The 15689-nt window shown below is 39.3% G+C and overlaps 2 protein-coding genes across 3 annotated transcripts; both read left to right on the top strand.

Moving 5' to 3' along the window:
* Positions 1-3007: 3007 nt before the first annotated feature.
* On the top strand, positions 3008-9099 carry LOC116253954 (target of rapamycin complex subunit LST8). 2 transcript variants are annotated; one of them, XM_031628957.2, is made up of 11 exons: positions 3008-3313; positions 3413-3514; positions 3592-3704; positions 6538-6607; positions 6865-6942; positions 7043-7159; positions 7254-7348; positions 7982-8061; positions 8398-8457; positions 8537-8641; positions 8844-9099. In XM_031628957.2, the coding sequence occupies exons 1-11, from the start codon at positions 3200-3202 to the stop codon at positions 8870-8872; spliced, it is 963 nt and encodes a 320-aa protein (XP_031484817.1). In that variant the 5' UTR covers positions 3008-3199; the 3' UTR covers positions 8873-9099. The 2 variants fall into 2 exon arrangements, with proteins under 2 accessions (XP_031484817.1, XP_031484818.1); XM_031628958.2 differs by having other exon boundaries at positions 3009-3313; positions 8537-8672.
* A 3714-nt stretch (positions 9100-12813) lies between these two features.
* LOC126410079 (uncharacterized) lies at positions 12814-14297 on the top strand. Its single transcript, XM_050077959.1, has one exon. The coding sequence runs from the start codon at positions 13274-13276 to the stop codon at positions 13898-13900; it is 627 nt and encodes a 208-aa protein (XP_049933916.1). The 5' UTR covers positions 12814-13273; the 3' UTR covers positions 13901-14297.
* Positions 14298-15689: the final 1392 nt, after the last annotated feature.

The following is a 15689-nucleotide window of genomic DNA, read 5'->3' on the forward strand; positions in this document are numbered from 1 at the left end:
TGCTTCTGCCACACGGCTTTTGGATTAAGTCGTGGTGTTCATTAATGGAGGTCTGGTCAGAGGGAAGCTTGGTAGGGGTCCGGCCATAACCTTTAAAGATTTGGTTTTCTTTGCTTTTTGTTGTTGTCGTTGCACCTGGCTAGGCGACAGAAAGGCCGATGCTACGCGGCAATTGGATTCTTGTAGAAACTCAAACTCCTGATGAGACTTTCTTTTTCACCGCTGCATGCCGCGTAGGTTTCAACCTGTTTGTTAAGTTAAGTGACCTTGGATTCTTATAGATACCACCTCTATGAGGAAGTTGAGACTTTCTTCGCCGTGGCTGCTTGCCGTGTAAGTTTCAACGGTTTTTTCGTCCAACTTTGAAAACGAGGGAAGAGAATCAGAAGAACAAGAAGCCCTGCGTGTTCAATCATGGCATCCGAAAGTGTTCTTATTTTATCTACTGCTGGCTTCAAGAGAGTCGGAGCCTTCCTCGTTGCCCTTCCCTTGCCCTTAGAAGGATCTACGTATGTCATCGACATTTAGTGCAGCACTCCCTTTCTTAATGACAGACAGACATAGTAACATAGGTATTTTAAGATGGTCTCCGCACCCGTACCCATATTATCATACGCATATTATTGCACAGGGTAAATCAGGTACTTAGTTATACTTAGATTTATTTTTTTTAATGAAAATCCGATCCAAACTACTTAAGTTTACTTGTTCTAACTCAGTTTTATTCGAGTTTTGCAACTTATATTGGCCGTATCATATAGTGTTTAGTTATATTACCTTTTGTCTAAATGCTACTTTCATTTATACTTTTTTTGGTGTTATTTTACATGTACATATATACACACGTATTATTACCTGCTTTTTCTCAAACATAAATCCAGTCGGATGTTGAAAATTCTATACTATACAACAAGGGGCTTATACACAAGAACATAAGAAAGCCTTGGAATATTGTTTTAAGGCACTCGAACAAAGTCTATTCTTTGTTCTATTTTTCCAAGAAGCTTCCAATAATAGTCTCGTCATATGCCATGTTCAATGAATTCCATCCTCATAGGATCTTAAGACTGTTTTTGATGCAGAGGCGATGTTTTTGCAGCATAGAGAATTAATGTCATAAACAATTATTGATGTCATAAACAATTAAAACGAAGATAGAGTGCATACCACTTACCAGCCTCCGCCCCACCCATTGCATCAGCTGCCATTAAGTGTGATTATAGAAATAAAAAACGAAATGAATGATCAAATTTACTACTACTAAAACCCTCTATAAGTTTTGAAAGTTGAACTTAGACATCCATTTTTTCTGATTTTCTGAAGCATTTTCCCTCACATGCCAAGCTAATCTCTGGAATAGATGGTTGGATGTAAATGGTGTGTGACTACCCTATTTTTTTAAGTTAATTTTTTTTTCCAAAATTGAAAACCATTTAAAATTAAAATTAAAGTGCGCAAAAATAACTTTTTCAAACCTCTAATTTCTAAAACCAATGGACATTGTTATTAACTCTAAATTGTCAATTTTAAATAATAATTTAAATTAAACTGTCAATCAAATTGTACTTAAAAAAAATATAAAATATGAAAGTCATTTAAATTCTCTAAATTAAACAATTCAAATTGTGACATGGGCCGGTTATGCAGCACCATACTATCACAATGCAACAACCTTATCACCATCTATTCTATTTATGATCACTTGAAAAATAATAAATAGGGGCGAGAACTACGAAAAGTTCTCAGTATGCGATGTTTACCCTCAATTTATTCCATCATACATAGCTAGTAATGCAACATGCAACTTAACTTATTATCACATGAAACTTAAAAGATTTATTTTATGTATTTAATATGTATATGCACATAAAAAAACATTTAATAATAATCAACATTGGTATCAACAGTCATCATAAATTTATATACGAATGCATGCAATATTGATTATTTGTTGGCATGTGTTTGTAATCCATGTTTTAGTTTATGTTGCCGGTCGGCAAACTATGGGCACCAGTCAGGCGGTGACCCTTTGGTACTTATTTATTCACACAGCAATTATTGGTTTATATAGTTCACATAGCTATAATAAAAAAAAACATCAACAACATAAAACTCAAATGCCAACACTAGACTTACTGATCAACAATCGTCTTCCTCCTTAAAATGACAAGTTAGAGAGTTGTTCTTGAAATCTCGTGGTGGAGTTAACTACCATGACAATGGCAGTTAGGTGCTGCGACATTTAAAGGTTCACTCACACATGTACTCGATAGGCAATATGTAATCGAATCAAGAATACGTGCATATGTTGAACATGTATGTTATACCAGCATAATATGCATATGATAAACTTTATATGTCACCTACCTAAAACCCTATTCATTTTAAATCACAATAAGATGATGATGAACCAACCACTTGGAATTATTAACGTAGCATATAATAGCTTGCTGCCACGTTTTCATGTAATCGTAGAGATGGAATGACAAAATAAGAGATAACATATAAGAGAGAATCATCATATAAGTCATGCACTGTACCATCCATGTATGTCATATAAAGTACCTTTTATAATGCTACCAACACCAATGATGATGAAAAAGAAGCAGAAGAAGGGGCAAGTAAAGAAAAACTAAAAGAGACGTGAGCGGTCCTTTGATAAATACAAATCTTCATACGGAACCGTTGCAAACTCTGAAAAATCATTAAGCAATTCTTAAGGGAAAAATAAATATTATTATTAATACGGCAGTTTTGAAAAAAAATAGCATAAAGAAAAAAAAACGACAGGGTTTACATGGTTGGTCGGAGATGAATAAGATCCAGAGCTTACCAAGTCCAGACAGGACCCATTTTTCATTACGCAATTTTGGATTGGGACCGGATTCAGACATTTTGCATTTGTTTCCGATTCGGATCTACTGAAGAGAACCGTGTCCGATCCTGATTTCAACACCATGGAGACCGAAAACCTGAATGATGTTGGACCTTTCGGCTTCTGGCTGGCTAAAACTCTAATAAAACCTCTGCGGACGTCTCTTCGTCCACAGGGAGAGCGGGAGGCAGGGGGAGAGGGAGGGATCCGAACGCAGATGAAGGAGAAACCGAAGTCCTGAATCTCTCTTATTTGGCTTTCTCGGACTCCGAGAAACTCCATGGAACCAAGCCCCTCAGCTGCTCTCTGAATCCAGCAACTGGGATGCCTCAATCTCAACCTTCCGTCATCCTAGCCACAGCGGGTTACGACCACACGATCAGGTTCTGGGAGGCGCGTAGCGGTCGCTGCTACCGAACCCTTCAATACCCAGATTCTGTATCTCTCTCTCTCTCTCCTTCTCTTAAACTTTCCTTTGAACACCCTGGGTTCAATGGCTTTTGATAATCCCCATTTGGCGGGTACTTATTTGGGCAGCAAGTCAACCGCTTGGAGATCACTCCCGATAAACAACGTATAGCTGCGGCGGGCAACCCTCATATTAAGTTGTTCGATGTCAACTCCAACAGCCCTCAACCGGTACTTTGAACCCTTTACTGCACGATCCCAGTTAGCGTTTGATGGTAGTTGTTAGCGGTCATTGGTTTGAGTTGCAGGTGCTTACCTATGATTCCCACACTAATAATGTCATGGCCGTTGGATTCCAATGTGAGGGAAACTGGATGTATTCTGGTTCTGAAGATGGTACCGTAAAGATTTGGGATTTGAGGTAATTGCTCTTAAATTTTATTTGTTTGGTTGACATTTGGTAAATACTATACCTTTTAGTGGCGTCTTTGTTATTTATCTGCGGCTATACTTGTTGATCTTAATCGTGTTTTTTGTTCATTTATTCGTGGTGTTCATTTCGTCTTGTCTGGAAGAATAATTTGCTCGTGGGAGGTAACCTAGTCCAATGAAAGTTTGCGGGCATCGTTTAACTGCTGGCCTCTTGTTAATCTCTTGTTTAATTGAATATTCATCTTTGATCATGATTGGCAATAGTTTTGGATTCTACCAAGAATGTTCTAAATTGCAGGCATTGTTTGAACGCAGGCAGAATTTTAAGACACTTTTTATGATATATAATAATTTCTTATGACAATAAATAGAACGTCAAGCGACTGGAGATTCATAGATATGAAGCTTTTAGCAGTCTGATGATATCATCTGCCAAGAGGCAGCATGAAGGCCCTGCGATAATCATCTTATTAACTTTCACCAATATTCTATTAGAAATATTTGTGCCAAGAAAGGGGTCATCCTGTAGGGATCTTATAACTGTCTCTGTGAACTCTGCTTTGTCTGGAAGCAATATCGGATAATGCAAAAAAGGATGCAACTAACATATTTTTGCTGGTTCTTTTGGGAAGAATGGTAAAAGAAAAGGTAGAAATGCGACTCACAAAAAACCTATAGGATGATGGTAACATATTTAAATTGGTGTTAAGCACCATTTATTTTTAATTAGTACTGATGTCAAATTGCCTGCTCCAGTTATGTTGCTTTCCTATCTCAAACATATTTCTGCGCCATTAAGACACATGTACTTTTTTGTGAAGGGTAAGAAGCAGTGTTATCCGTATCGTACGATACGGACGCATATCGTACGATACGTATCGTCCGTATCAACAAAAATGATACGATACATGTTATATGCACGATACGCGTGCGTATCGCACGCGTATCGTCCGTATCATACGATACGGGTGATACACCCCCGTATCGTACGGTACGGGGTTAAAATGAAAAAGGGGTCCGATGGCCCCTTTTTTGCGTCTTTTTTTAAAACTTACGCTCCTCTCTCTCTCTTCTATTGTTTCTAAATACTGCAAGAGACGTGGGAGGGAGAGATTTTCTCCATTTACATCAAGTTTTGCCGGTGAAGAACTTCTATTGAAACTTGAATGAATCATGATTGATAACTATATGTTTTCACTTTGAACTTATGAATTGTGATGTAATCGAATTCTCTTTAGCTGCTTATTATGTTATTTTAAATCTCTGATTTCTTATTTTGGAATGTGTTGTTCATAGTTCATACTTCATAGTTCATACTTCATAATCATATACATGAATGATGAATGTTCCTTCAAATACATTTTTCTTGATTTTTTCTGATTTTTACTTGTTTTTTCGGATTTTTTTTGGATTTTTTATGATTTTTTGGAATTTTTTATGAATTTTTAATATTTTTTAAAATTAAAAAATTAATTTTACGATACGTTACGATATGCCGTATAGGTCAGCCCGACCAATACGCGATACGCTATGCCAGTGATAACATTGGTAAGAAGAGTGTTCTCTGTGAATAATATTCAGATTTAATATTTACTGCCTTATGTAGAAAGAAAAACTTTGTGTTTTTGTACCAGAGGATTCTGAATGCCATATGATAGGACATATGAGGCTTTCTACTGGTTATAGAATAACTATGTAAAGATATTATAATGTAAATTTTCACAAATATGATAATATTCTGTGTATAAATATCTTTTCAACTTATCATGGAGTTTGTCAAGATTTTTTATTCTAAAATGAAGTGCAATTCATAATATTTAAATATGCTGTGATAGAGTCTATGCATGCAGGATGTGCGTGTGCCCCTTTCCCTTCCTATGCATGTGAATGAGTTGAGAATGGGATTTTCAGAATTTGCTATTTTAATGACCCAGTAGATCATCAACATGTGACTGTTTAAGATCAGTGCTCTATTCAAAATGCAGACAGCAGTGTATCTCTGGCAACCTAAAGATGGTTTTCCTGTGACAATGTCCATTTCAACTATTTGGGGTTGTTACAACTTACAACTATGGAAATAATTGTTAGCTGGGTTAGAATTAGAATAAATTTTCTGCTAGTTAAATATGTAGAATAAATTCTTGCCAGATTAAAGAAGTTTCTCAAAATAACTGATACAATTTAATGTTATACATATTTTCTGACCATCTACTACAAAATTGCTACAATTCTGGCCATCTGCTACAGTTGCTCTAAAGTTTGGGTTGGAAAATTTATTAGACAATTTTTTTGATTTTTTTATTCTTTCACACCTGTGGCAAAGCTCTTCTAATCTGATGTGAACACCTCTTATTTTGTCTAGGAAGTGTTCATGTCATTTTCAATGTCAACAGCAGAAAGTGAAAAGAATTTACTGTTTATTTTGAGAATTTTTTGGTTTTTGTAGTGTGAAGTGTGAACAACTCCAAAGTTCCTTTTGGCTGCTTTCTTTTCTTGTAGCCTAGAAGAATATGGAGACTCTTTTATGCTGGGCTCATTTTCCTTGTCATAAATATTAATTTGTCCTTTCCTTTGATGGGCATTGCCCTCTCCCTCCTTTTCTGTTTTGTTGAGTTTACCATTGTCGTGTACATCTTAGCATCTCAACACTCTTGTGGTGTCCCAGATTATTTGACAACATCAACTGATTTTTTTTCCTTGTCATATCTTTGTTCCTGGAGATCTTAGATGTCCTGTTAGACAATCATAAATGCTTGGCACGGTCCAAATAAGTGATTCTTACTTGTTCCTTTTTCTTTCTCTTTTCAATAATTGATTTCTAGGGCACCTGGTTGCCAGAGGGAATATGAAAGCCGGGCTGCTGTTAACACAGTTGTGCTGCATCCAAACCAGGTATGTTGTAGAAAATCCTAGTTTGTGACTTTGTGTACATGCAGCAACACATACACCTATGAAGCTCTTGTTTGATCATAAGCCTCTCATGGATATTAACTCTTAGCTAATGCATCGATAATTTATGTTTGTCTATGAATGACATTTTTCTTGTTACTATTGAGCATCCTGTACTTGGAATTATCGATGTCCCAATGTTTTGTTTGGTACATTGACTCTCTGGATGCTTAATCAGCTGAGTTTCTTTCTTGTTGCAGACAGAATTGATATCTGGAGATCAAAATGGGAATATACGTGTATGGGATTTAACTGCAAATTCATGTAGCTGCGAATTGGTAATGGTTTCCAATTTCTTTTGGTTCAAGTATTCACAATGTTCTAAGGCCTAAGCTGACTTATTCAGGATGAAAGACTGGCAGTTTTTCCTAACTGCAGGTTCCAGAGGTCGATACAGCTGTAAGATCATTGACTGTCATGTGGGATGGGAGTTTAGTTGTAGCAGCAAACAACCATGGCACATGTTATGTGTGGCGCTTGTTGCGTGGAACACAGGTTTAGCTTTGTATGACATTGATGTTCACAAGAACAAAAAAAAATGCTTGCAAGGGTCCTCCTGCTTGCTATAATAATGTTTTTTCTCTTGCAGACAATGACTAATTTTGAGCCGTTACACAAGCTACAAGCACATAGTGGTTATATCTTAAAGTGTTTACTGTCACCTGAATTCTGTGAGCCTAACAGGTTAGAATGTCTTTTGCGTCCTCTGTGCATCTCATTGAACAAATTTTTCTTTGTTCTTTAGTGTTCTTGACTGAAACTTTTCACACTGAAATCAGTGATTAAGCATCACAGTCACAGGTGTACGTCATCCAATCACTCGAGCACTGGATGATATGAACACAAGATGCTGCTGTTATGTTATTTTTTGACAATGTTAATTACCTGTTGTCTATGGTTTGGACATTAAATGGTTCAAAGTGCTGCTTCATTGTGTTGGTTTGGATTTTGTTTCCAACTTAGTAATTACAACCTATAAGATGATTTTGATTGGTGCCTTAGGTCATGCTCTTGTTTGGTCTTTCAATACACCTTTCTGTAAGCTCTGATAAAATTATCGAGACACCATATACTTAAGTATGGAAGAAAACTGGTCTGCAGAATTTGCCTGGAGGTGTTGCTATCGTATTTTATGGAATCTAGCATCTGTGAATCTGATTGAGGCTCAGGAAGTTATTTGGGCAATTCACCAGAGACATTGTTTTGGTACTTGACCTGTGGAAAAATTTTGAAGCAGCTGGGTCCTTTGAGAGTTATCGTTAAGTTCACTATAAATTTATTATTGAACACGTTGGTATTTTCCTTTTCTGATTCTAGGTATTTGGCCACAACGTCATCTGATCAGACGGTTAAGATATGGAATGTTGATGGTTTTACTCTGGAGCGAACTTTAACAGGTGAACAACTAGTGCTACTTTTTGTATTTATCATTGCTGGTGGAGCCCATTTTTCTAGAAAGTCACGTACACAAATATATCCCATTCAGGGGAATTACATGGCTGCAGTTGCCACTACACTGGGATCCTGACAGACTGGTTCAGGACCCTGTTCCTAGCTTTCACCAAACTGGAGGGGGAACAAGACTAGCCCATGCACCACCTCCTTTCTAGGGATGAGCTTGTGGAACGTTCCTGATGCATGTCCTTTTCAAAATGTCCTGTGGCTTGCTTGAACTTCATTTCAATTTCTCATCTTTGTGGTAAACTGCATGCTATGTGTCTGTGCTGCCACAGGACATCAACGTTGGGTGTGGGACTGTGTCTTCTCAGTCGACGGTGCTTACTTAATTACGGGTAAGTGTACTGTGTAACTAATGCTTTCTTAATCTCTCGCTAAATTCTCACTTTAATTTATTCCTTCCTGGTTTTCCAGCTTCTTCAGATACAACTGCAAGGTTGTGGAACATGGCAACTGGTGAGGCTATCAGAGTTTACCAAGGGCACCACAAAGCAGCTGTTTGCTGTGCACTCCATGATGGTACGGAAACGTCTCCATCCTGAATCAGCAGGTGTGTTGTTCAGGAATCAGTTATGGCCTTGTTGACACATTTTAGCAAGCACTTGGTTTAGCATTAGTTTATGCACGACTACTTTTAGTTTATGAGAATAAAGGCCAGGACTGCGGATGCTTCATGATCTGATTTTATACCTGTTTTCTTCATTTACATTCTTCTTGGCAGGTCATTCATTGTCAGAACTACTTAGTTGATGTCTCTTCCTAATCAGGTGGCTTAGCTGCCACTCCACAGTTACAGACATCTTGTATGGAGCAGAAACAGTAATAAGCTAGTCAGCCCGCCTGGCCTTGCCGGGAATAAATCATTGTAAACATTTTCAGTCATTACCATTTTTGTAATTTAAAGTTAGTTTGGCTACATTCTGTTGTTCATAATCGAATTAAAATTGGATAGGAAGATACTGTTCTCATTGATTAAATTTTAGACTTCATTGTCAAGCTAAAAAAATTTTAAGAATATGAGACCGCCATGAAATTATCCTTTCAAGCACGAGAGTTGACTGCAGCAGTAAACCGCCGTTTTTTTTCCTTTGATTCAATTGCATTAAATGTTAGCCCCCTTTTTTGTGTTCTTTTAAATGCATGGAGATTGGTTGAACACCCAAAATTTTGTAAAAATCATTTTCATTGATGGTAATTTTGTTTTGAAGCTAGCGGAAGAACTCATTGTTACAGTTCGTTAGCACAACCAACGATATGGATCTGATCTTCATATGAAACTGTAATGTAAGACTGACACAAATTCTGTCTTATTTGGTCTCCACATTTAACTTTTGTAAGGCAGAATGTATTGGGCCTCAATACAGCTTATATTGCATTCCTAATTCCAATGGATAACATTCAATTACACAAATAATTTTCAAAATATAGCGATTAATTTTAAAAGCCATTATCCGTATTGACCATTTAAAAAAACACTTTAATTGAAAGGGACCTGACAACGTGGATTAAGCTTGGTCATTGGGCCCGGCCCATAATGAGTCTGCCCGCCCCGACATCTAAAACGGTGCCTGGGTTTGGCCCGACTCAGAAAACCTCAGTCCGGCTCGATTAAATTTAAAAATATATTTTTAAATAACAAATTATATATATATATAAAAAAAAAAACTCATTATCGGTTCGGCCCAGGTTCCTTTTTTAAGGGCTCGGGCTTTGGCCTACGTTAGGTCGGGTATGTGGCCCGGTCCGGTGTCCAGGCTTATGATGGACTATAATTCTGAAGGCGCCCATGTTGTATTCACTTGGCTCCTTTTTTATAATAGCTTTTGAAAACCTTACGATGGACTATAATTCTGAAGGCGCCCATGTTGTATTCACTTGGCTCCTTTTTTATAATAGCTTTTGAAAACCTTACCTGACTTAGATGGACCAGTTCTTATCACAAGTCAGATCAAGGCGACATTCTTTTTGTTGTTGGGTGAGTAAGAAGTAAGACTGGGCATTGGGCCGGCCTGACATCTAAAACCTGGGCTTGGGTCTGGCCCAACTGATTACATTTAAAAATATATTTTTAAATAAAAATATATAAATATAATTAATTATAATAAAATATTATATATATATATATATATATTAATTAAAAATAAAAAAACTCATTATCGGGTCAACACAGGCTTATCGGCCCAAGTTCCTTTTTTTCGAGCCTGGGCCCAAGACCGAGTCGGGCCGGGTACTGAGTATCGGCGGCGGCCCAGCCCAGTGCCCTTGCTTACTAAGAAGAACATTTCATTATATCGCCTAAGAAGAATGCTCAAGTCCCCACCATTCTCCTCATCCCCAAGTAGTTCGATTTGACTGGTAAATAACTAAATATGAATCCAATTAATATTCAAATTTAAACTCTGAATTGAGATTTTCTTACAAGCTACCTGACTCTCATATAATTTGATACCTCTTCTGCATTTTAAGATCATACGCTCCCCTCAATATTACTTTAGGTGAGCGGGAGACAATTCCCACTACCCAAACAAAGGCCGAAGCCTCCTTCCTACTCGTCATCCCCTTAAACTTCAGGGCTACTTTATGCTTCCTCAAGATGGCGCTTCATCTATGTTTCAATTTGCATGTCGATGTACCCTTTTGCAATACGGGAGGGTTGATACTTCAAGAATTTGAAATTAAAACTGGCTTCCACCCTGACCCTTGCACTAACCCCAGATCCTTGTAGGAAACAACAAAATTAATGATTTGAAGCTCGATCTTAGATCATGCCCTTTTACAATCTCAAGCAACAAAAATATTGAGTTGGTATCTTTAGTTTGATGAGCCATGGGCTTTACGCCAATTGAATTGAATTGGTTAAAAAAAGATTATCATTTTTGCTTTTAGTTATCCTATTCATATTAAACATTTTGCCGATTCAAACAGGCCCATGATATATTTCATACTGAGCTCAGCTTATTGAGCCAATTGCAAGTAAGTTTCTGACATACGTGTATGGCCGCTCATCTCACAAGATGAACGGCTCTCAAGCGGCGAGTGCGTCGGTAGAGAGCGTGAGGCGGGCCCATCTGCTCAACCACCTTGCTTAGAGAGCGTGTCCAGCCTCGCGTTTGCTTGTCTCTGTGGTCTCGTTCCTCGAAGCTGAGCGAATTTGTTCTAAACTTTGAGTGAAAAATCGGACATTCCCAAGTGGACAAATCGAATACCAAACTGTTCTTTTTCTTGGTTCACATTTGTTCACTATAATTTGTTGGTGTACAAAAGAAAGCTCCATCAACAAATGCCGAGATAAATAAATCGATTCCTTGTGTTTGTTAGAAAGTAGCACTTGATTCTTGACGTAGATTCGTTCCCTTACCCCTTGTTTAAGAAAGCTGAGGTTGGACAGATCCTTACCACTACTTTAATAAGGTAGGAAAACTGCGGGTATTGAACTCTTGACCTCTTTCAACTCATCTCCAGCATCTAACCATTGACCTCATTCAAACTAGAAGTTGTTAAATCTAGATCCAAAGCCAAGTTTGGTTGGTGGGTCAATTTTGGATCACCGTCGGAACCCCGGCAGTTTAATTCTTGGCGAAATATAGATCCATGTCAAAAGCCTAATTTTAGCAGCAAAGATTGCCTTGATTCCGATTTGATATTCAACTAAGTGAGTCCAGTAAGTCGAAAATGGCTTCGATCCAATCTCATCAAGTATAGATTATCTGAACTTGAAACACTTGCATTTAATAATTGTGAAGGAATTGGACATCGGGATCTTTATTTAAGATTGTAGTTACTAGTTCAAGGAAAGTTGGAGTTCGATAGATGTGAAGGATTGATTACCACCTTCACAGAGTTAGAGTTAGGTGGTAAAATCATCAACCGAAATTCGTCACTATACCACTTAAGCAAGTTCGGTGGGTTTGGATATGAGTTCAAAAGATCCAAATCCGTGTAAATTGGACCTGGACCTGGCAAGTTAGATGGATTTATGGTGCCAATTAGATCCTGCGAAGCGGGTTCCCAAAAACCAAAAGCGTCAAAGGGCATACTCGTTATTCCCACTAAAGGGTGCGCGAACAACGTCATTTAGAAGTTATGTTACGAGGCTATTTTCGTCCAAGACTGACACGTCCCAACAACAACGAGGTTCCTCCGTTACAGTGTCGCCTTCACTCCTGTCAACCAGAAGGCCCACATTGACCCCTTCTGAGAAACGGAATAACGAGTTTGCCATTGGAAATTTCCCTGATTTTCCTTTGTAATCAACTTAATGCTCATGTTAAACAGGGTGGCGTCTCTATATGAAAAGAGAGAGAGAATAGCATTAAATCGATTAATAAAAATGTGTTTATATATATATATATATAAAAGCTGCTTTAACATCAATTGATGCAATAGATGTGTTCAGCATCATTGAAACTTAAAAATCAACTACGTGATTTTAGAAAAGGAGTATCTATTGAGACGGGTTATAGTGATTGAATTTCTCATTCAGCAAAAAATATGGAAACAGTGGTTCTTTTCTTTGGCGACTCGAATTTCAACTAAACCAGTTCCGCAGATAGATGACATCAAAAGCTAAAACAATGAAGAAAATGCAATCAATTTTATACCATGTATGGATTAAGCGGAACGATTCTAGGGAAAATACACGCGTATGTCATCGATAGCAGGGAAAGCGAGCCTTTCAGCCGAGACGGCAGGAACCAGTCTCTCTCTCTCGCTCGCTCTCGTGATTCTTCTGATTGTTGGCGTTATTTTTCTTTGGTGTGTCGATTGCTCCCCAGTTGATCTTTTTAAGCCGAGATACCAGGAGGCCATCTCTCTCTCTCCTCTCTGAGTTCTGCGCGTTATTTAATTTGGGGTGTCATTTGTTGTCCGTTTCATTTCTTCCTCTCTTTTCTTACCGGAGGTCTATTTTCTTATCTATTTCATCGCCCCCTCTGTCTCAGTCTGCGTGTCTACCTCTGCCATTGATAGAAAGTATCGCTTTCCACATGGACGAAGAAAAAGGAGCAATCGACAAAGAAAAAGGAGTCTGGTGACCCCCGTTTCTCTCTCTCTCTGGCTCTCTAAAGGCATATTTTTGGAGTAGTGATACAGCGGGAAGGAGAGACAGAGAGAAGGTCGAAGTGTAAACAACAATCAGCAGCGGGAAGGGGCATGGAGGATCAGAAGAGTCCCTCCTTCCTTCCAGCATCCAAGGTCAAGGGCCTCCGCTTCGGCGGCCAGCTCCTCATCAAGAACTTCACCATCCGCCGCGCCTCTCCTCCCCAACTCCTCCGCCTCCTCCCCTCCGCCGCCGCCGCCGCTGCCGCCGTGTCCACCACCGGTTCCTCCTCCTCCCCTTTTTCCTCCACGGCCGCTTACCTGCCCACCAACTTCACCATCCTCGCCCACCACGCCCTCCACACCCTTACCCTCGGCCTCGGTACCAAGAAGTCCAAGGTCGTCATCTTCGTCTTCGAGTCCGGCGCCCTCAGGGCCGGCGTCGAGCGGTCGTGGCCGTCGGAGATCGCGCTGGGGGAGGTCAACCGCCGGCTCATCCGCGGGCTCGCCGGGTTCGAGATGGCGCGGTTCAAGTTTAGGAAAGGTTGCATTACTTTCTACGTCTACGCCGTGAGGCGGGCGGGAAGCGCCGGCTTCTCCAGCGGCGAGGAGCTCAGAAGGGTCGTCCAGGCCGTCGCCTCCCTCAACGACTTCTTGGACCATACCGCCATGCTCGCCATGCCTCATCAGAAGAGCCTATCTCACATCCCCTCCGTCCGCCTTACCACCATGGCTCACTAATCTCTCTCTCTCTCTCTCTGACTCTTTTTTTATCTCTCAATTTGTTTTATTTTATTTCTCATTTCATCTCTCACTCTCTCTCTGTGAATTGAGGGGCGTGGTGTACAGATGGGCCTTGCCGTGTTCGTTTCTCTCAGTCCTTGGACATTAATTTTGCAAAAACGATACTTTATGATTTTGGTTTTCTTATTTCTCTCTCTCTCTCTCTCTCTCTTGACTGAGAGGTATGATGTACAGTTGGCCGGGTTCTGATTAGTGACTGCAGTGGTGAGTCTCTCTCTTGTATTTTCTTTTGGAGTTTTTGTGTGAGAAGTTATTGTTTTCCTTTAAACTTGAGAGTGTGTATTGTAGTGTTGAAATTTTTTATGAGGCTAAACAAAAATGGGTATTTCATCTTCTTCTTCTTCTTCCTCTTCATTTTCATTGTTTCTGTACTGGTTTAGAGTGTGATGGAATGATCTGTAGGATACAAAAGACATATATACTTGGAATGAAGAGCATGGTTTTTCTACAGGACTGATGTTGGTGCTGATCAATCCAGTGACATTGATTGTGTGATCCGTGTTTCAAAAGATTATCTTCTATACTGAAAAATGAGCAGCTTTATGTTTCCAAGGGCTTCTGCTCCTTCCCTTTTCTTTCTTCTGGACACAATGGACTGCAGAGTCTACCTTTCAACGATTAAAGCATGGTGTGGTAGCTGCTGCAGCAGCAGCTGCCTGTACCATTGGAAATCACAAGCTCTTTATTGAAATTTAGGAGCTTTGATTGTGCCTGTCTCTCTCATCTCCCTTCCTCTTTCTCTCTCTCTCATATTCTCAGACGACAAGTTTCTTAATATTTTAGTATAGTGAGTGACGTACTGGTACATCTCGGGAGACGCTATTGGTAGGATTGGCAAAACCCATTTAGGCATTGCGTCTTCACTACAAAATGCGGTTGTTTTCCATTTTTTTCATTTAATTGAACCAGTGAGATCTGCTTTAGGATTGGCTTAGGTGAGATAAGCTTTTGAATGCTAAAATCCACATGTGAAAGCCTAAACAATTATTGAAAATTGTAGTTTTTTTGAGCCCAGAAAGTATATAGTTCGGCAAGAAAACAAAGAAAAGGTCAATTTTTAAGTAGATTTCCTATTTATTTCAAGGCATCTGAATCCGATAAGAGAGAGAGAGAGAGAGAGAGAGAGAAAATGGGGTCGATCATCCGTCCATTTCAAACTTAGGCTTTATCAACCGATTTAGACAGAAACTTTATTTATTAAGAGGGCCCCTCCAGGCCCCAATTGTGGACTCCGACTCCTAGTTTTCTGTTCATCTTATTTTCACTTTCCGAGAAATTTCGCCACGAAGAATCTTCTTCGTAAGCGTCGTACTTACTAATTGTTTAGAGAGAGAGAGAAGGGAGGTTGGTGTTCACTTTCTGCACTGAATGCAAGAATTCCTTTCGGTTGCTTCAACAAGAAGAACGCCCGCAGCTAAACTACAGACTCTTTCACCAAACTTGGCTTAAATTGAAAAGATTCTAAAGCCCGGAAAAGAAAGACGGAGGAGGTCTGCTGTACAAATGAATCTGGTCTACTGCCCACGAACTGTTCTTCCCCGTAGACGACATTTAATGGAAAGAAAAAGGGAAGTGCAAGTGAACACATTGATGTGGTTGTCACACTGTTTCTTTTGAGGACAGCATGATTGGTGGTGGGTTGAACTCAGGCACATATTCTCAAGGAGGGATGATGAGATATGGTGGGGAAAAGATGACCGCCATTATGCAAAGTGGTGAAGAAGGG

The sequence above is a fragment of the Nymphaea colorata genome, chromosome 5 (assembly GCF_008831285.2).
Source record: "Nymphaea colorata isolate Beijing-Zhang1983 chromosome 5, ASM883128v2, whole genome shotgun sequence".
In the NCBI taxonomy this organism is placed as follows: Eukaryota; Viridiplantae; Streptophyta; class Magnoliopsida; order Nymphaeales; family Nymphaeaceae; genus Nymphaea; species Nymphaea colorata.